Source organism: Schistocerca cancellata, chromosome 9 (genome assembly GCF_023864275.1).
Source record: "Schistocerca cancellata isolate TAMUIC-IGC-003103 chromosome 9, iqSchCanc2.1, whole genome shotgun sequence".
In the NCBI taxonomy this organism is placed as follows: domain Eukaryota; kingdom Metazoa; phylum Arthropoda; class Insecta; order Orthoptera; family Acrididae; genus Schistocerca; species Schistocerca cancellata.
Window position 1 is genome coordinate 427,389,959 of NC_064634.1, and position 21,757 is coordinate 427,411,715.

General features: G+C 45.2%; 1 protein-coding gene across 1 annotated transcript in view; it reads right to left on the reverse strand.

Moving 5' to 3' along the window:
* Window positions 1-21,757, reverse strand: part of LOC126101595 (aquaporin AQPAn.G-like) — a 187,612-nt gene that overhangs the window by 26,132 nt on the left and 139,723 nt on the right. The window contains exon 3 of the mRNA XM_049912273.1: window positions 19,547-19,764. Within this exon, the coding sequence (XP_049768230.1) occupies window positions 19,547-19,764 (218 nt within the window). The remainder of the gene's footprint in view (window positions 1-19,546; window positions 19,765-21,757) is intronic.

Consider the following 21,757-nt stretch of genomic DNA (forward strand, 5'->3'; position numbering starts at 1 on the left):
GTCGGCTCTTGTTTCCTTCCGTTACATTGTTTTAGTGTTACACTATCACTTTCACGTAACTGGCTGAAGAGGCTGATAAATAATTGCTGAGATGGTTGACGTCTGTTGCGATATTTTGCCGCATACACCGTACAAGAACGAACTGCGTTCTTTCTACACTTTCCATACACCATGAGCAAGTCAGCTTTTTCTGCAATGGTAAATCCCGTCGTACGCTCAAGACCTACTGCTTGAGCTGCCACCCGTTAACTGACTAGCAAGCCGCAGTGCACTCAAGGAACACACAAGTGCGCTTTAATCGAACATAACAACATCACACCTAGCAACTACGCAGGTTGAATGGCACAACCAAGTGACGGTATGTGAACTTGTCAAAATACGAGCTCGGAAACGACTCGCACTAAAATCTTGCAATAAATACCACTGACATTCTAATTTACCCTACGTTTAGATTATTAATGTTATTAGGCATTGTTTGAGTGGTGTCACCGCCAGACACCACACTTGCTAGGTGGTAGCCTTTAAATCGGCCGCGGTCCGTTAGTATACGTCGGACCCGCGTGTCGCCACTATCAGTGATTGCAGACCGAGCGCCGCTACACGGCAGGTCTAGTCTAGAGAGGCTTCCTAGTACTCGTCCCAGTTGTACAGCCGACTTTGCTAGCGATGGTTCACTGTCTACATACGCTCTCATTTGCAGAGACGACAGTTTAGCATAGCCTTCAGCTACGTCATTTGCTACGACCTAGCAAGGCGCCATATTCAATTACTATATGTCTTCTGAACAGATAATATTGTGAATCATGTACCGTCAAGAGCGACGTTCATCATTAATGGATTAAAGTTAAGTATCAAACTAGCTATGTTCGCTTTCTGAATTCTAATTCCTTGTCATGTTCCAGACCTCACGTCAGTATAGTCCTACCCTCCTCACGCCAGCCTGCGTGAGCTAAAACGCGTGCATTTCGGCCTCCATTCGTAACACTGGTTGGCTCTTCTGCCAACACAACAGTTTACCTTTAAAAAAAGAGTATGCTTGTACAAAAAATACACTTCTTAGTATCATTATAATCTCTTTATCGGATAACAGTGCGGGACCCTACCAATTTATTATGTGGAAACTGCACATAAGTATTACTTTCCATTTCTGTAATATTTGTAGTTGTAGATGATTCACCCAGAGGGTACCGTGAGTGTGACCTATGGGTCGTCAGGCGCATTTTCTCTGGTGTTTCGGCAGATATTTGCAATTTCTTTTTTTCAACGTGTAGCTGGAGTCAACCCAAAGAAATCCTGCTAATAATTCGACACCTAGCATCGACGGAAAGCGCCGATTTGTTCATCATTACAAGCTACATGATTTTTAAAGTGGAATTTTACGTCCCCATTCGAGAGAATGGTCCCAGATTTAGTGCGTTATTCGTTTCATCGATATTTATTAACAGGAACAGTTAAGGAGAAGACATAATCAGTACACCAGCAGCGACTCATCAGCGCTTCTGCAAGGCGGTAGCAGTTATTGCGAGTCATGGCAGTCCTGTCGCTACTTGAGTTCTGATTATTCTTCGTGTTTTACTGTCCCTGTTAATACCTGTCGGTAAAAGGAATATCACACTAGAGTAATCAGGGAAAGCTCTGTCGAACGGGCACGTAAAATTCCACTTTAAATATCACTTCTTTTGTAACGGGAAACAAACCGACGCTTTCCGCTGACGCTGGGCGTCGTATGAAAAACATGGTGAACAGGATTTCTCTCAGCTGACTCCAGCTACACGTTGCAAAAAAGTAATTGCAATTATCTGCCGAAACATCAACGGAAATGCACCTGACAACTCTTAGTGCAGATACCATATACGAGTATGCAGGGTGTCCCAAAAAAACACTAACGAACTTCGGGACGCGTTGCTTAGAGCACAACAGGAAAAAATGTCTGGTCAACAAGGACAGCAAAGCCGATACCTTAAAAGATATAAGCACCTGCTCATCTTCGATACTACAAAACACATCTCTTCTACCGTAACCTCTTTGCTTTTCATATATTAGAAGGATGTAGTATGGACCAAACCAAGAAAAAATGTCTAGCAAACATAGGGGCTAAAATGCATACCTTGAGAGATAGGAGCACTTTTTAAGTATAAGAGACACTTTCACTCTAGTGAAGATGAAAAAGTGCTAATAGCTCTTAAAGCTCGCATTTTAGACCCCGTGTTTACTAGGCATTTTTCCTCTTATTTTGGTCAACGCTTGCTTCTCCCAAAACATGGAAACCAAAGACCTTGCTGTAGAGATGTCTTTCATAGTATCGAAAATGAACAAGGGCTCATACTTCTTAAGGTATGCATTTTAGAGTCTATGTTTACTGCACATTTTTTACTTATATCGGTATATTGAACCTGTCTCTAAGGTTTGTCGGCGTTCCTTGGGCCACCCTGTATATATTATTAATGTTTCTTCCCGTAATACATCTTTACTTCCGTTTGTTTTAACCACCTCTGAAGTGAAGTTGTCATAGTTCCTACACATGTACCATCTCTGACTCACACTCTCTCACTCTTCCGCCTTCATCTTTGTCTGATCCCATTGTCAGTGCAGGTGGGTCCCTTTCACCAGGGGGGCTTCCTTTTTAACCTTTCCCAACCTTTCTCCATCTCTAGGAAGGAACATTTAGTTCCGAACCCTTGGTAGTGTCTATCGACTGTACAACACATTTAGATATTGGCCAGAAATTCTGTCTCAAATATATAGCGTCATTGATAAGTACCTCTGGGATTATAGGACTGCGTAAAAACTGCAAGACATGCAGAAAAATGACAATGTCAGTGGGTAGAACACCTCTAGATTCGTATTATCAGTCATGTCATAGCCGCACTAGGGGCAGTCGTGTCGCAAAATGTGGACAAATGATTCACTTCGTATTGTGCCATCGAATTAGCTCGCGCCTGCAGATAGGCAACCCAATGAGCAGAGTTCCAAAACTGGGATGCAGTCGTGCTTTCTCCAGCAGTTCATATCAGCCCCTTAAATAATTGGGGAAAGGAGGCCTAAAGTTTCACGTGGAATCCATACCACGTGTCATTGCTGGCAGCTTTCCACGTCGTTGAGAGATATTGGAAAGAGTAAAGACAAATAACAATTTCTCTGGTCCAACCGGTCGACCCGGCGACATTTCGGTCTTTAGATCAGCGATTTATTATTAGACCACTAGGTCCGAGTATCGAATTCAATGAATCACACAGACGTTTTGAGGTTTTCCGCGCCACATTCGGTGTCCGTCCTGAAGACATGCAAGTTATTTTATTTTATTTTTATTTATTTGTTGCTTATTTATTATGACAAAATTAGGATCTGATGGTCCTCTGGAACATCTGAGCAGGAACAACACTTACCAAAGATATTATATAAACATGCACAGGAATAGTAATAATAATGTGAGTTAAGAAGTTGAAGAGATACTCCCACCACTGATATGAGGCTATTTTCTGTACGTGTTGCAGTTTTCAGGCAGCTGTCTTCTGAAACCCAGTAGATATTTACGAATATCCCCTATACATACTATATCAGTTTTGGTTGGAGGTCAGGCGATGCAAACAGTATAAATCCTCTTCTGTGCTCGTCTCTGTACCGGCTAAGATAAAGACAAGCCAGGCTAAAGACTCGCTCTTGTCTGCAAGACAACTACAGCATGTGATGATGTTCGCAGTGCGCCACTTGCCTTCGAGGTAATGCAATAGTCGATGCTACACAGCTGTCGAACATTCTCCATTGGTTTGGGCACCAACTTCCAACACTTAATATACACTCCTGGAAATGGAAAAAAGAACACATTGACACCGGTGTGTCAGACCCACCATACTTGCTCCGGACACTGCGAGAGGGCTGTACAAGCAATGATCACATGCACGGCACAGCGGACACACCAGGAACCGCGGTGTTGGCCGTCGAATGGCGCTAGCTGCGCAGCATTTGCGCACCGCCGCCGTCAGTGTCAGCCAGTTTGCCGTGGCATACGGAGCTCCATCGCAGTCTTTAACACTGGTAGCATGCCGCGACAGCGTGGATGTGAACCGTATGTGCAGTTGACGGACTTTGAGCGAGGGCGTATAGTGGGCATGCGGGAGGCCGGGTGGACGTACCGCCGAATTGCTCAACACGTGGGGCGTGAGGTCTCCACAGTACATCGATGTTGTCGCCAGTGGTCGGCGGAAGGTGCACGTGCCCGTCGACCTGGGACCGGACCGCAGCGACGCACGGATGCACGCCAAGACCGTAGGATCCTACGCAGTGCCGTAGGGGACCGCACCGCCACTTCCCAGCAAATTAGGGACACTGTTGCTCCTGGGGTATCGGCGAGGACCATTCACAACCGTCTCCATGAAGCTGGGCTACGGTCCCGCACACCGTTAGGCCGTCTTCCGCTCACGCCCCAACATCGTGCAGCCCGCCTCCAGTGGTGTCGCGACAGGCGTGAATGGAGGGACGAATGGAGACGTGTCGTCTTCAGCGATGAGACTCGCTTCTGCTTTGGTGCCAATGATGGTCGTATGCGTGTTTGCCGCCGTGCAGGTGAGCGCCACAATCAGGACTGCATACGACCGAGGCACACAGGGCCAACACCCGGCATCATGGTGTGGGGAGCGATCTCCTACACTGGCCGTACACCACTGGTGATCGTCGAGGGGACACTGAATAGTGCACGGTACATCCAAACCGTCATCGAACCCATCGTTCTACCATTCCTAGACCGGCAAGGGAACTTGCTGTTCCAACAGGACAATGCACGTCCGCATGTATCCCGTGCCACCCAACGTGCTCTAGAAGGTGTAAGTCAACTACCCTGGCCAGCAAGATCTCCGGATCTGTCCCCCATTGAGCATGTTTGGGACTGGATGAAGCGTCGTCTCACGCGGTCTGCACGTCCAGCACGAACGCTGGTCCAACTGAGGCGCCAGGTGGAAATGGCATGGCAAGCCGTTCCACAGGACTACATCCAGCATCTCTACGATCGTCTCCATGGGAGAATAGCAGCCTGCATTGCTGCGAAAGGTGGATATACACTGTAGTAGTGCCGACATTGTGCATGCTCTGTTGCCTGTGTCTATGTGCCTGTGGTTCTGTCAGTGTGATCATGTGATGTATCTGACCCCAGGAATGTGTCAATAAAGTTTCCCCTTCCTGGGACAATGAATTCACGGTGTTCTTATTTCAATTTCCAGGAGTGTATTTTCTGTCCTTCCGTTTAATAATATCTTGAACAACAGAGCGAACTTCATGAAAGTAGTGTGTCATGTTTTCCTCCCTTCAGCTGGAGTAGAAATTTATCAATGTCGCCATTGGTCCTTAACAGTAGATCGGCATCGCTCGCTACGGACTAATGCGTCCCATACACTCTAAATCGGACTGAAGTCTTGGAAGAAAGCTGGCCGCCCCAGAAGCATACTCGTCCAACAGGCGTGTGCTTAAAGTGCAAAATATATCATCATCATTTTCGTCTTCGTATACTGGTATCTGACTGACGCATATGCTTATAAAACTCACCATATGAATTTCTCCAAATTAATTGTAACAGATTTCATTTTTAAACATAATGTTGTACTAAAATCAGTCAAGCATCTAATCTGCCGTAAAACTTATTTGCGCTAATGACAGTTGATCTACATATATTTATATGTTATTTGATGATATTATGTCTTCAGATCGGACTATGGACGTGCTGAATGAAGATAAGCATTGTATGAATGTGTAGATACCGGCAGAAATGATTTTGCAAGGTAGAGCATATTTGGAAACTTACAACTGAATCACTGACAATGTTTAATCGGCGTACATAGTACCGCATGCATATGCTTCATCAGGAATTCGTAATCGATTGTACGGTGTAAGGTATCGACATTATCTTTTTTGAAACTCAGAAGTATATTGTAAAGGAATGTAACTATACGAGACTAACATCTTATTCCTATCAATCTGGTAGTAACGTGGTTGTTAATCAACTTATTTTTAAGGCGTTCTGCTTTTGAACCCATGTCCCACTCTTCTCCTAATTTAGAAGTTTCCATTTCTACATGCGTACTACATGCTCTGGAATTATTTACAACACCTCACACCTCTCCCTTTCTCTCTCTCTCTCTCTCTCTCTCTCTCTCTCTCTCCCTCCACCCCTCTCTCCTTCATGTCCCCTCATCCATACCCATACCGTCTCCTGATTCTAGCACATGATACGTTGGCAGATGTCTCACTAATTTGTTCAAGGCGAACATTTTCCGGAGTTTGTACTTCAACCTCGCGTAAGAATAAAGCCCACAATAGCGCAGCTGTTTAGCTGAAAAAGCTTTATACGCCTGTGCGTTAATGTTCCTGAAGTCTCTCTTGCTTCAGTTGTCTTACATAATTCTTACGGTATGTGAAAAATTAAGTACCCTTGCTTCCTTTATAGCAGAATATTTTATTTCTGCTACTGCATTCCCCACTTTTGGTGATGAGCAAGTCTTCGATCTTTCTCATTCCCCTGAAGATCTTCATAACTGCCTCACTAGAATTATGGCTAAATAAATCGTCCGTACCCTCTTTACTTCTAGATCTTCATTCGTTATCGTTTTAGATCAAAGAACTGCCATCTGTTTGCGTTTTGCCTTTGTTCTCGTTATGAAATTTTTCTTGCAATTGTTTTTATATGGAAATTAAACAACAGTAATCATGTTCTACAATCAAGCACTCCATTTTTCTTAACTGGTACTCGACTTTCCTAAGTTTTCGCACATTAACTGATTCCACTTATTTCTTGTGTTCTTCAGTGAGCTTCTGTGCACAGGTCATCTTGTATGGGCACATATGGAGGCCACTTTTAAGAATGCCTTTGAACGGAGCGTCTGGATATTCACAGTTTCACTGCTGCCTTTCTACACGATTTCCCGGGACTTCTATGTACAGCAACTCGTGCCGTTTCAATATTCTCCGGCGAACAAACAGACTTAGGCCGAGGTCGCTTCGCTTCCAATACTATTCCTTCCTGTACAAATTTATCGTTCATCCTGTTGATGGTCTTCTTGCAAGGGACACATCGTGTGTTAAACTGTTGTCGAAAACGCCTCTGAGTCACAAAATGGTTCAAATGGCTCTGAGCACTATGGAACTAAACTTCTAAGGTCATTAGTCCCCTAGAACTTAGAACTACTTAAACCTAACTAACCTAAGGACATCACACACATCCATGCCCGAGGCAGGATTCGAGCGGTCGCGCGGTTCCAGACTGTAGCGCCTAGAACCGCTCGGCCACCAAGTCCGGCCCTCTGAGTCACAACAAGGCTTTTCGTTTCATGAAAAAGTAACACAATTGCCGATCGTTGCTGTGTCGTCAGTCTTCCATTGTTAGCCATTGCTGCTTACTAGTCTCCTAGCGGCAGTATCGTGAATTACACGTCATTTCGTAACTCATTTGTTTTTCCAAGCTCTGCTGGTACTGCTGTAGAGATCCCAACGGGATATCTAATGTGCATCGTAAATTGTGAAATAAACAATTGGTAACACATTTCGCGCGCCACCCTGCATTTACCTACAGCGGCTGCTTGCGTCACAATACACACATTGATGGCGTCATTTTGGCCTTCTCCTGTATGAAGTAGCTCAAATAGGAGGCAATGAAAATAATGTCACTTTACGTGTTTAGGAAAACTAGAATATATCCCTGTAATAGAGAACAGACTGTCTCTAGAGTTAATTCTGCACTGACTCAGCTTTCCGGGTGTCTCAGAGAAACTAATAGCAAACGGCGTCTCATCCAGGAAACTCGCGGACCTAGCACGTTGGACCCTTGCGACATGAGGCTCAGACGGTGCACCGCAACTACACGTGCCTTCTATTCTGATTGGCCCTAATGACCAGACGCAAAGCGTGGCGACCGTGCAAACCAGTTGCACGACGCCGAGTCGGCACAGATGGGAATAACAAGGTTCTTCCGGCCGCTACTCCAGAACTCGCAAACAACACGACGTCTAGCTTCTGTGTTCAGCTGCTGACCCAGTCGAAACAAGCTCTCGAAATGAACTAGAGAATGATACAAATAACCAGCTCTACGTTTTGAGACATACAGTGCGAAATGAAGGTGAGCTTGATCCGTACCGAATTTGTGCGCCTGATTAATAACTGTTTGCCTGATGCACCGACCAGCCTTATCCTAAAGATTCTACAGAATTTCATCTATCCTTTGAATGTGTATATCGAATAACTATTGTGCCCCACTACTTACACAAATCGGACACCGCCGGCCCCTGTGGCCGAGCGGTTCTAGGCCCTTCAGCCCGGAACCCGCTGCTGCTACGGTTGCAGGTTCGTGCCCTTCTTCGGCCATGGATGTGTGTGCTGTCCTTAGGTAGGTTTAAGCAGTTCTAAGTCTGGGGGACTGATGGCCTCAGATGTTAAGTCCCATAGTACTTAGAGCCATTTCAACCATTTGAACAAATCGGACAGTGCTGCGCCCTGCGAACATGAGGATTTCTATGTCCTCTGAGAAAGCTGCTTGTGACCGATTCTCATTTCTAGTTTCAGAAACCCGCACATAAAAACATCCTTCCTATTAGATATGGTCCTTTCTTTCATATCATTTCCAAAAATCGGTGCTCTATATTCCACTCTAAATCTACCCCATTATCACCGACACCCAACGAACCTTTCCACTCACCCACAAATTCAGTACCAAGTTCCTGATACCTAATATTACTATACTTAACATGTAGCAACACACCCACCCATTTACATTTACCAGCAGCGCACAGCCATCTCGTTGTGAACATCAGTGCTTTCATCAGCACAGTTTTTTCACATTTTAATTTCTCATTTCAACCCCTTTTAATATATTAAGTATTTCCCTAAATTTTAATCGTTAAGAGAGCCCCTTTTGTTGTTCCTATGATGGGGGAATTAGAAAAGTGTTCAAAGGAATTTGTCTCTCGATCTTCATAAATTCCATGCTTCCCGACAAAAGAGTACTTGTCACTGTAATTTGTCATGAACAGGAATTTCAGCACGTCAAGTGACCCAGCCGTTTCTGAATAGATTATTCCCTTTCTTCATTACCGTACCTGTGCAGGACACTTCCCACCCAGACGTTACTTATGTCTTCATGACGAAGCAGCCAAATACCACAAATCCGTTTCTTTCTGACAGAAGGCAATCATCATACTCTGTGCAAAACAAGATAAACTGACTGTGAAAGAGAAGAAGAGCTGAAGAGGTTGGAAACAGTGGAAACAGGAAGAAAGGTAACATGGGAGACAGAAAAGGTGGGCCGAAGGAAAGGGAGGAGAAACAAATTTGTTGGGGTTTTCGTATCCAGACATTTCGGTCAGAACACAATTTCAGTAGTCCGCGAATCATGGAGGATGTCAGCTACAAACTTGTAGGAGGAACAAACCGGCAATTGGCTGCAACTAATATACGGTTTTCAGCACATCAGATGCATTATGAGATTAAATCCACACCGCTATCACTGATATGTATCATTCAGTGAGAGGTGAAGTTCTTCATTATGGAGACAGCTATATGAAAGGAATACGTTGCACTCTTGTATGTGATTCCTCTGATAAATCTTTACCTGCGAGGCCAAGCAGCCATGTTTTCTGCGACTCGAGGGGAAAGTGGCATGTGCATTATATCAATTACAAATTAATGTTGGATTTAGAGGTACTTATTCCACAGGACCGCTATATCTGTGGTAATGCTACGCCAATGTTGTCAATACGAGAGATATCACCGGCTGACGAGAGTTTTGTCGGTCATTTGTTTTGACGTGGCATAGTAACTGATTGATTTACTACGTTCATATATATACAGCTGCATGAGTTGGCTTCAAATCATAAATGCAGTAACGTTATCCAGTGTGGTAGTAAGGTACACAGCAAGCTATACCAAGCTGAAGAAGACAGAGAAACTTGTTATGACCTTCCCGAAGAAGAAAAATGGTTACAGGGCGTCACGGAAGTCATGTGTAGAAATCTAAAGACATAATCTGGTTGTGCTGCATGATTCATTACACCAAGCCTAAACCATCGATTACTATGAAATTAAGTTCAGTTAGATGGGTCATCGGCAGCTAACATACTGACGCTAGCTACGTCTTTGCTGTTAATTCTAACAGTGTTATCAATATTTGGAAATAGAGCTGCCTCACGATATCAATGTTAATGAATATCAGCGCTTTCACCACTCAGCATTGAAACTCACTTATAACATACAAGATGCCACGCTTATAGTCGTCCATAAATTGTGCTTAGTAATATCTTGAAAAAGAACTTTTTGAGAATGTGCGTCTGGAGCACAACATTGTATGGTAATGAATGATGGATAGTGGGAAAACAGGAACATAAGAGAATCGGAGAGTTAGAGATGTGGTACTACAGAAGAATGTTGATAATTCCAGAATGAAATTTTCACTCTGCAGCGGAGTGTGCGCTGATATGAAACTTCCTGGCAGATTAAAACTGTGAGCGGGACCGAGACTCGAACTCGGGACCTTTGCCTTTCGCGGGCAAGTGCTCTAATATCTGAACTACCCAAGCACGACTCACGACCCGTCCTCACAGCTTTACTTCTGCCAGTATCTCGTCTCTTACCTTCCGAACTTTTCAGAAGCTCTCCTGCGAACCTTGCAGAACTAGCACTCCTGAAAGAAAGGATATTGCGGAGACATGGCTTAGCCACAGTCTGGGGGATGTTCCCAGAATGAAATTTTCACTCTGCAGTGGAGTGCTAGTTCTGCAAGGTTCGCAGGAGAGCTTCTGTAAAGTTTGGAAGGTAGGAGACGAGGTACTGGCAGAAGTAAGGCTATGAGGACGGGTCGTGAGTCGTGCTTGGGTACCTCAGCTGGTAGAGCACTTGCCCGCGAAAGGCAAAGGTCCCGAGTTCGTGTCTCGGTCCGGCACACAGTTTTAATCTGCCAGGAAGTTTCGTGTTGATAATTAGTTGGCCTGATAAGACAAGGAATGAGGAGGTTCACCGTAGAATCAGTGAATAAAGGAACATATCGAAAATACTGACAAGAAGAAGGACATATATGTTAAGACATCAGGTAATAACGTCCTTGATTCTAGTGGCAAGTGTTGAAGGTAAGAACTGCAGAGTAAAACAGAGACTGCAGTACATCCAGCAAATAATTCAGGACATAGAGTGCAAGTGCTGTTCCGAGATGAAGAGGCTGCCGCAGGGGAGGAATTCGTGGCGGAACGCGTCAAACCCGTCAGAAGACTGATGATTCAAAAAAAAGTGTCTTATGGTTAAAAGTTATTATTTGATCCACGACAGTTTGAGAATATGGTGTTTTCGTAAATAGAAAGTAACGCGCCGCACTTTCTGAATAAATGATTCCTTTCACCGTACCAGTTTCAGGTTGTCCAACAGCAGCGAGGATTGCTCGAACAAATTTCACATTTTTGTGCCACAGTATAAAGAATATTCATGATTTTGTGGTATACATCAGCTGTTAGGTTAGTGTGAGGGCGAGGGAGTGGTGAAAGAGTTGGAAACAGGAAGAGAGACTACTCTGGAGACAGACAAAGGTGAGCGGAAGAAATGGGAGGAAAAATAAATTTTTGAGGGTTTTTATATCCGGCCATTTGGATCGGAACACAATTTCAATAGTCCGAGAATCATGGAGTATGTCAGCTATAACACTGTACAAGAAAGCATCCCGGAATTTCCTATGACTGATATACGGATTACAGCACATCAGCTGCATTATGAGATTAAATCCATCCCTTTATCACTGGCAAGTATCATTCACTGAGAGATCAAATTCTTAATTATGAAGACACCGATATGAAAGGAATACGTTGCCTCTTGTATCTGACTCCTCTGATAAACCGTTACCAGCATCTGCGATGCCAACCAGCCACGTGTTATGCGATTGGAGGGGGAAGTGTTACATGTTACATTTCGTCCGCTATTAACTAATGTATTATACTTCGTGTGTAGTTAAACAACACTAACATATTATTTTCATATATTTTACCTGTTGTATATTTTTATATACTTCACTTCTTCTGTATAACTTCGTACACAACACTAAGGAGAGGTTGGCTACAGAGAAGTGCATTTTTTTTTCCTTTATTGATTTTCAATTCCCCCCAAAGGGGGCGGGCTGGCAGCACCTTAGTATGCTGCTCTACAGCCCACAGACTTTTATTTTAAAACCGGAAGAAGAAAAGAAACAAGAAAAACAGGTGATAAAACGGTGACGTAAAGTGTAAAATGGCGGAAAAATGCGGAAAGGGGTTGGCAATGTTAATAAAAGAAACAGGAATCAGACAAGTAACATAGTACACACACAATTAAAAAAACACGGCGACAGTCTGGTTTCTGTTCGCGAGAGATAACAAGCACACCCAGCGACAGTATGATGGCCGTTCGCAACACTTCCCAAAAAACACAGCACGATACACTCACTGTAAAACACCCACTGTAAAACACTGCACGAAAATGGCGGCACAAAGATGACACTCCCGAGCCAAAGGCAGAGGGGGTGGACGTCGACGCCAGAGGGAATGAGACGAGGCAGAGGAGGGCAATGCAAAAGGACTCGGGGGAGAGAAGGGGTCAGAGAGAGGGGAGGTGGGGAAAAAAGAGGATGGAAGGGGGGGGGGGGAGAGGGAGCCCAGGAAAAGGACAGAGGAAAGGAGGAGGAGTGAGGATCAGAGTTGATAGGAGGGATAAATGGAGGGAGAGAGGGCATTATCCGGGAGGGGGAGTTGATGGAAGCCACCTTGGGAAAGGAGATGAAGGGTGTAGAGATGGAGGGTAGGGGGGACACAACAGTGAAGACGTGGCAGGGGGGCGGGGATGGAAGAGGAGAGGAGCAACCAGGGGGTTGAGTAGTGCATCAACTGCCGCCCTATAAATTATTAGCAAACAACTAACACAGTATAGAGAAGATTTTCTTGACTTGTATTTTTGCAAACAAATGAAGGATCGATGCAAATGATGCAGCATGAAACAGACTCCAGCTATCACAATGTCCTCACGGTAAAGTCTCTCTGTACTAAAGCACGAACGATGAAGACAGAGCAAGCGACCAGCTGCGTAGCATCACGTTGCCAAGAGACTCAGAAGGCGAATGTACAGCGTCGCTGCCGCTGGCCGTCCTATATTGCTGCGGCAGAGGGCGTTAGTAGTACAGAGCTACCAGATGTGTGGCCCAGCTGGGGCGCACCATTGGGTCCGCTTGATCCCACACGAACGCTATAGGCGTCAGACGGAAACTTGCAATTCTGTTGCGACACCCAAGGGGTGGTATCGATACGTGATATGATATTACTTACACCATCTGTATCTGGACACACCAAAAACACACGTTTTTCATATTAGGTGCATTGTGCTGCAACCTACTGACAGGTACTCTATATCAGCGACCTCAGTAGTCATTAGACATCGTCAGAGAGCAGAATGGGGCGCTCCGCGGAACTCACGATCTTCGAACGTGGTCAGGTGATTGAGGGTCACTTGTGTCATACGTCTGTACGCGAGATTTCTACACTCCTAAGCATCCCTAGGTCCACTGTTTCCGATGTGATAGTGAAGTGTGAAGGGACACCCACAGCACAAAAGCCTACTGTTTACTGACACAGATCACCGACTGTTGAAGAGGGTCTTAATACGTATCAGGAAGACACCTATCCAGACCGTCACATAGGAATTCCAAACTGCATCAGGAACCACTGCAAGCACTATGACAGTTAGGCGGGAGGTGAGAAAACCTTCATTTCATGGTCGAGCGGCTGTTCATAAGCCACACATCACGCCTGTAAATGCCAAATGACGCCTCGCTTGGTGTAAGGAAACTAAACATTGGACGATTGAAGAGTGGAAAAACGTTGTGTGGAATCACGGTACACAATATGGCAATCAAAATGGTTCAAATGGCTCTGAGCACTGTGGGACTTAACTTCTGAGGTCATCAGTCCCCTAGAACTTAGAACTACTTAAACCTAACTAACCTAAGGACATCACACACATCCATGCCCGAGGCAGGATTCGAACCTGCGACAGTAGCGGTCGCGCGGTTCCAGACTATAGCACCTGGAAGCGCTCGGCCACCCCGGCCGGCCAATATGGCGATCCAATGGCAGGGTGTGGGTATGGCGAATGCCCGGTGAACGTCATTTGCCAGCGCGTGTAGCGCCAACAGTACTATTCGGAGGCAGTGGTGTTATCGTGTTTATCATAGAGGGGGCTTGCATCCCTTGTTGATTTGCGTTGCACTATCACAGACCAGGCCTACACTGATGTTTTAAGCACCTTCTTGCTTCCCACCGTTGAAGAGCAACTTGGGGATGGCGATTGCATCCTTCAACAAGATCGAGCATCTGTTCATAATGCACGGCCTGTGGCGGAGTAGTTACACAACAATAACTTCCCTGTAATGGACTGGCCTGCACAGAGTCCTGACCGAAAACCTATAGAACACCTTTGGGATGTTTTGGATCTGCGACTACGTGCTAGGCCTCACCGACCGACATCGATACCTCTCCTCAGTGCTGCAATCCGTGGAGAATGGGCTGCCATTCCCCAAGAAACCTTCCAGCACATGAACGTATGCCTGAGAGAATGGAAGCTGTCATGAAGGCTAAGAATGGGCCAACACCATGTTGAATTCCAGCATTGCCGATGGAGGGCGCCACGGACTTGTAAGTCATTTTCTGCCTGGTGTCCGGATACTTTTGATAACATAGTGTACTTGAAGAACGGTTTAGTGTGCTGGCGTACGCCTTCGCCAGCACACCGGTAGCCACTAGGAAACATTGTATAGCAGGCGCTGAACTAGGCGCGCCCATGACAAGAAAAGACCAAGATACGCTCCCAGGCTACTCGCCAATAACTCCCCCTGGGCAGCGTGCTTTTAGGCCGCCGCTGCCTATCGATCTATTTCAATGTTTCAACCTCAGTACCTCAGTACGGCGCATCGAGACTTAGTTCGCATTGCACCTCAATATGTTGCACTGTGCTCTTGTGTTCCGTAGTCATAGCACTCGCCTCGCACCTTAGCTGTGAGCGAACTTCAGTCGTTTTATATAGTTGTGATATGCGTCCGCAGCTCGTGGTCGTGCGGTAGCGTTCTCGCTTCCCGCGCCCGGGTTCCCGGGTTCGATTCCCGGCGGGCTCAGGGATTTTCTCTGCCTCGTGATGACTGGATGTTGTGTGATGTCCTTAGGTTAGTTAGGTTTAAGTAGTTCTCAGTTCTAGGAGACTGATGACCATAGATGTTAAGTCCCATAGTGCTCAGAGCCATTTGAACCGTATTTGTGATATGCACAAGGAAAAGATTCAAGAATTAGTACATGTTATTTGATTACTGTAAACCAACAAGCTTCATACTGGAGTTAAGTTCTCAATTGATTCCTGTAATAAAGTGTATTTCAACCATGTCTGCATTTTCTGTTGTAGTGAGAGGAAACCGGCCACCCACCTATCGTACCACCCTCTCCTAATCCAGCCTGGAACTACAAAACATTACAAGGGCGCACAGCCACAACATTTTATTTATATTTACAAAACAAAGGTCTGCTTGATTAATACATGACATTCTGAACGATGAGGTAGACTAAAGATTAGATGGCGGACACATGTGTTCATGTGTTATCTTTAAGGCTTTCTCGTGGTTATGGATTGATAGAGTTCAAATGGTTCAAATGGCTCTAAGCACTATGGGACTTAACATGGGAGGTCATCAGTACCCTAGACTTAGAACTACTTAAACCTAACTAACCTAAGGACATCACACACATCCATTCCCGAGGCAGGATTCGAACCTGTGATCGTAGCGGTCGCGCGGTTCCAGACTGAAGGGCCTAGAACCGCTCGGCCACTCCGGCCGACGATAATTAATGAGTGAGAATGAATGAGTGTGCGCGAGTGTGAGTATGAGTGTGTGTGTGTGTGTGTGTGTGTGTGTGTGTGTGCGTGTGTGTGTGTGTTTTGTAAGTAGGCAGTTTAGGTTTTTATATTGGTAACGCCACGTAGCGCTCTGTATGAAAATCACTGGCTGTGCTGTGTGCAGTCTGTGGCTGGTTTGCATTGTTGTCTGCCATTGTAGTGTTGGGCAGTTGCCTGTTAACAGCGCGTAGTGTTGCGCAGTTGGAGGTGAGCCGCCAGCAGTGGTGGATGTGGGGAGAGAAATGGCGGAGTTTTGAGAGCGGATGATCTGGACGTGTGTCCATCAGAGACAGTAAATTTGTAAGACTGGATGTCATGAAATGGTATATATATATATATATATATATATATATATATATATATATATATAATGACTTTTGAACACTATTAAGGTAAATACATTGTTTGTTCTCTATCAAAATCTTTCATTTGCTAACTATGAGTATCAGTAGTTAGTGCCTTCAGTAGTTTGAATCTTTTATTTAGCTGGCAGTAATGGCGCTCGCTGTATTGCAGTAGTTCGAGTAACGAAGATTTTTGTGAGGTAAGTGATTTGTGAAAGGTATAGGTTAATGTTAGTCAGGGCCATTCTTTTGTAGGGGTTATTGAAAGTCAGATTGCGTTGCGCTAAAAATATTGTGTGTCCGTTTAGTGTTGATCAGAATAGGTAAAGAGCGAAATGTCTGAGTACAGTCAGTTTTGCTCTGCTATTTGAAAATCATATAACGTAAGGGGTTTACCAGCACAATAACTCATAAATTTTTCTAAGGGGACGTTTCAGTGTGTGTGTGTGTGAGAGAGAGAGAGAGACCGTGTGTGCATTGTCTTTGAGTATGTGCCGTATTATGGTTCTTGGTTGGCGTAGTCCCATCTGGCGATGGCTTGTATTTCGTTGCACAGTGCTGTCTCATTGCATTTGTGCCTTGAAAATGACGGAGTGCTCACCCCTCGACATATCAGTGGTTGTCGAAGACGATACCTGGCTATAATAGAGTAAGTGATTTGAAAATGCAGACATTCCGCATAATGTTAAAGTTGTCGTAAACCATGAAATCACGAATATTCTGCCATGCTACAATGAAAAAATTAAGAAATGTCTATATGAAACCCCTGTGACGGTACGTCACATAAATAGTGACATTTGTAGCGGTTGTAAATCGTAGTTTACGTATTTTATGAATATAATTAGTGTAAAAGATATAGTTAATGTTCTTGAAACAACTGATATGCAGCGATAGCATCTTTATTTAATGTCTATGATAACAAAAAAAGAATCGAAAGAGGCGATTGTACGGCCGAGGAGGAAGGACGTATTTTGTGGTTCACACACTTTTGTTTCGCTATACGAAAGGCAGCCATTGAGCGGCTACACATATTTTATGTAAGTTATTCGTATTTATTGCTAAAATAAACTTGCTATTATTATTACAAAATGAATTTCTTTGTAATAATTGTCACCTAAAATGCTCGCAGTGGCTAATTATTTTTAATAAGCATTTTTTCAGTAATTTGCGCTACGAGAAGCTCATCTTCCGATGCAGCGTCTGGTCGGCCATTACGCGCCTAAGTATTAATTTATTTTTCAGTGTTAATAGTAACTGTAAATGCGAGAGGTTTCGTTATAAGAACCTTTTTAAATTGCAACAGATAATTAATTTACGTTAAAGTTCATGTTTTTAAACTATACAGATTCCATGAGTTCAGTAAGTTTTATCTTGTACGCTGCACGGCAACGATCAAAATTCTCTCAAGCCTTGCTTTGCAATCAATAAATAGAAATTAACAATATTACATTCAATTCAGTTAACGGCAACTATATTTCAGTCATCACGGTCAAAATCTCAAGTTGGTACATGAATAACTGATGCCCTTCAAGAACCCGTTTCATACACTCCTGGAAATTGAAATAAGAACACCGTGAATTCATTGTCCCAGGAAGGGGAAACTTTATTGACACATTCCTGGGGTCAGATACATCACATGATCACACTGACAGAACCACAGGCACATAGACACAGGCAACAGAGCATGCACAATGTCGGCACTAGTACAGTGTATATCCACCTTTCGCAGCAATGCAGGCTGCTATTCTCCCATGGAGACGATCGTAGAGATGCTGGATGTAGTCCTGTGGAACGGCTTGCCATGCCATTTCCACCTGGCGCCTCAGTTTGACCAGCGTTCGTGCTGGACGTGCAGACCGCGTGAGACGACGCTTCATCCAGTCTCAAACATGCTCAATGGGGGACAGATCCGGAGATCTTGCTGGCCAGGGTAGTTGACTTACACCTTCTAGAGCACGTTGGGTGGCACGGGATACATGCGGACGTGCATTGTCCTGTTGGAACAGCAAGTTCCCTTGCCGGTCTAGGAATGGTAGAACGATGGGTTCGATGACGGTTTGGATGTACCGTGCACTATTCAGTGTCCCCTCGACGATCACCAGTGGTGTACGGCCAGTGTAGGAGATCGCTCCCCACACCATGATGCCGGGTGTTGGCCCTGTGTGCCTCGGTCGTATGCAGTCCTGATTGTGGCGCTCACCTGCACGGCGCCAAACACGCATACAACCATCATTGGCACCAAGGCAGAAGCGACTCTCATCGCTGAAGACAACACGTCTCCATTCGTCCCTCCATTCACGCCTGTCGCGACACCACTGGAGGCGGGCTGCACGATGTTGGGGCGTGAGCGGAAGACGGCCTAACGGTGTGCGGGACCGTAGCCCAGCTTCATGGAGACGGTTGCGAATGGTCCTCGCCGATACCCCAGGAGCAACAGTGTCCCTAATTTGCTGGGAAGTGGCGGTGCGGTCCCCTACGGCACTGCGTAGGATCCTACGGTCTTGGCGTGCATCCGTGCGTCGCTGCGGTCCGGTCCCAGGTCGACGGGCACGTGCACCTTCCGCCGACCACTGGCGACAACATCGATGTACTGTGGAGACCTCACGCCCCACGTGTTGAGCAATTAGGCCGTACGTCCACCCGGCCTCCCGCATGCCCACTATACGCCCTCGCTCAAAGTCCGTCAATTGCACATACGGTTCACGTCCACGCTGTCGCGGCATGCTACCAGTGTTAAAGACTGCGATGGAGCTCCGTATGCCACGGCAAACTGGCTGACACTGACGGCGGCGGTGCACAAATGCTGCGCAGCTAGCGCCATTCGACGGCCAACACCGCGGTTCCTGGTGTGTCCGCTGTGCCGTGCGTGTGCCATTGCTTGTACAGCCCTCTCGCAGTGTCCGGAGCAAGTATGGTGGGTCTGACACACCGGTGTCAATGTGTTTTTTTTTCCATTTGCAGGAGTGTATTTACTTATGCACGTAAATAAAAGTGATAAGAAAAGACAATATCCCTGAGACAAAGACTCATGCTCAAAAATTAAAAATAAAAAATATATTATATATATATATATATATATATATATATATATATATATATATATATATAAATTTTTTGTATGTGACGTAACGAATGACAACGACGTCACACCCCCTTGCTGCTGCCTACCGATAGGCCTAGACCAGAAATTAGCTGCGATGAAATGGATAAGTCACTGAAAATGTAAGGCAAGTCGCAGGTTTCCTTTTCCCGGCCAGTGACGCTGTGACTTTGCGGTGGCGACTGACCTGTATGATGGAGGCGACGGTCATGCCGAAGGCGATGGAGATCTGCAGCGGGCTGGAGGGCGCGTCGGAGACTCCGGTGACGGTGCCCATGCAGCCCATGAAGAGCAGGAGCGCGGTGCCCAGCAGCTCGGCGCAGAACACCACCAGCATGCGGCGCGGCGATAGCTTGCCGAACAGCGAGCCCGTGTCGGGGTCCCGCCCGAACGCCGCCCTCATCGCTGCGGAAAGAGACGGACACCGTCAGGTCGGCTGGCGAGACCGGCTAAGGGGACCATTAAAATAACTGTGCGGCTGACGTCTCAGTGAGTCGAATGGTAGAGGGGTTGGGTTGGGTTGTTTGGGGAAGGAGACCAGACAGCGAAGTCATCGGTCTCATCGGATTAGGGAAGGATGGGGAGGGAAGTCGGCCGTGCCCTTTCAGAGGAACCATCCCGGCATTTGCCTGAAGTGATTTAGGGAAATCACGGAAAACCTAAATCAGGATGGCCGGACGGGGGATTGAACCGTCGTCCTCCCGAATGCGAGTCCAGTGTCTAACCACTGCGCCACATCGCTCGGTGTGAATGGCAGAGGCCGGTAGGGATGGGAAAAACTGCCCAGTTACAAACCGATGCAGGTATTTTAGTTCCGAATGACTGACATTTTTCGGCATTTGTTTGTTCTCGGTTATAAGAGCTGTTTTTTTTATTTACACTTGTCACCGAGAACAAAAGAGAAATGTAATATACCCAAAGCAACATTATTAATTTTTTTTTGTTTTCAAATGAACCTTTTATAATGAAATCAGTAATTTCTATTCGTAAAATCTGAATTGATTCCAAATACCATGTTATCATATAAAATAGGAAAACGATCCGTCCTGTTTTACTAACAAAGCTGTCAGAACAGAGCAACAACCATGCGGCATAATATTGGGTACAGCGTTGCTGAGACAATAATGACCTCGTTTCCGTGTGTCGTGACGTAAGATATGCGTGTACGCTGTCGTGGCCAAGCATCCGTTGTATTGTAGAGCGACACCCAACCTAATCTGAAAACATTTCTACGAACTGACGTAGCAATGAAGTACAATGCTTCATTTGCTTTAAAAGATTAAAAATTTGTCTGCCATTTCAACGAAATAATAAGAGAGAAAGTAAATTATGGTAACAGTGATAAATTAAAAACTTAACAACAGTTCATTCATAGTATACAATAAAAATAGAAAGTAGCTGATCTACTGGCTATGTCTGCATAATATGCCTTCATCTACTTCTTGCCCTTGCAATCCGATAAATTAACAAGAAAAACACAGTTCTCCAAGACCCTTCAGCACTGATTATTCGAAAGGTCCAAATACTTCTATGGTTCCCGATGATTTTTGAGCATGTAAGTGTATTGTCATATCGCTGGTTTAGTTGTGGAGTATCTTTGCGGGCAGCCGCGTCTAGAGAGTCGAGCGCGGGACGCGGACCTGTTATGTTGTGTAGTGTGTAGCTCTGCATGTGAGAGACATTGTTAGCATGGAAGTTGAAGTGTTGCTACAAGTGTTATTACAGTATAGTGATAAAATAAGTAAATGATTCAGAGGAAAATGCGTCATGAGGTAATTTAAAAATGAGCAGTGCTGCTGAAACGTATATGTGTATCCTCTCGTTGCGTGTCATACCGTACTGTATCAATCATCCGCGCCGTGTTCGGTCTCCCAGAATGATCTAATGTAAATCAGTAATACTATTTTTTACAAAAGAGAGTATTTTAGTGCCAGTGTCTTGTAGCGAGCGTGAGAACGTGCGTTCGATCATCGCGTTCCGCATCATCAACAATCAGCCGCGCCGCGACGGTTACGCGCACGCTCGTACAACTGAAGAACTGTGAACTGTAAATTTAACCTTGTGAACAGTGATAAAATTTATTACTAGTGTCAAGGAGGACTGGTACCAAATTTCTGTGTATGCGTGACGAGCGTAAGAACTTTCGTGCGACCATTCGGCTTCCGCATCATCAACAATCATCCGCGCCGTGTTCGGTGCGCGTACGGTCGTCCAAGTGGACAGATAATCGTCAAGGCTGTCAGTTGGCATAAACATTTACGACTTGTAGTGTAAACAGTGCAACCTGTGGTTTCCATATCGTCTCAGAATATAGATGTTCATACCAGACGTACAACAGTGTTGTGATTAACGTTGACTGGCTCCCCTTCTTCGCTTGCATATTTCGATAAATAATTTC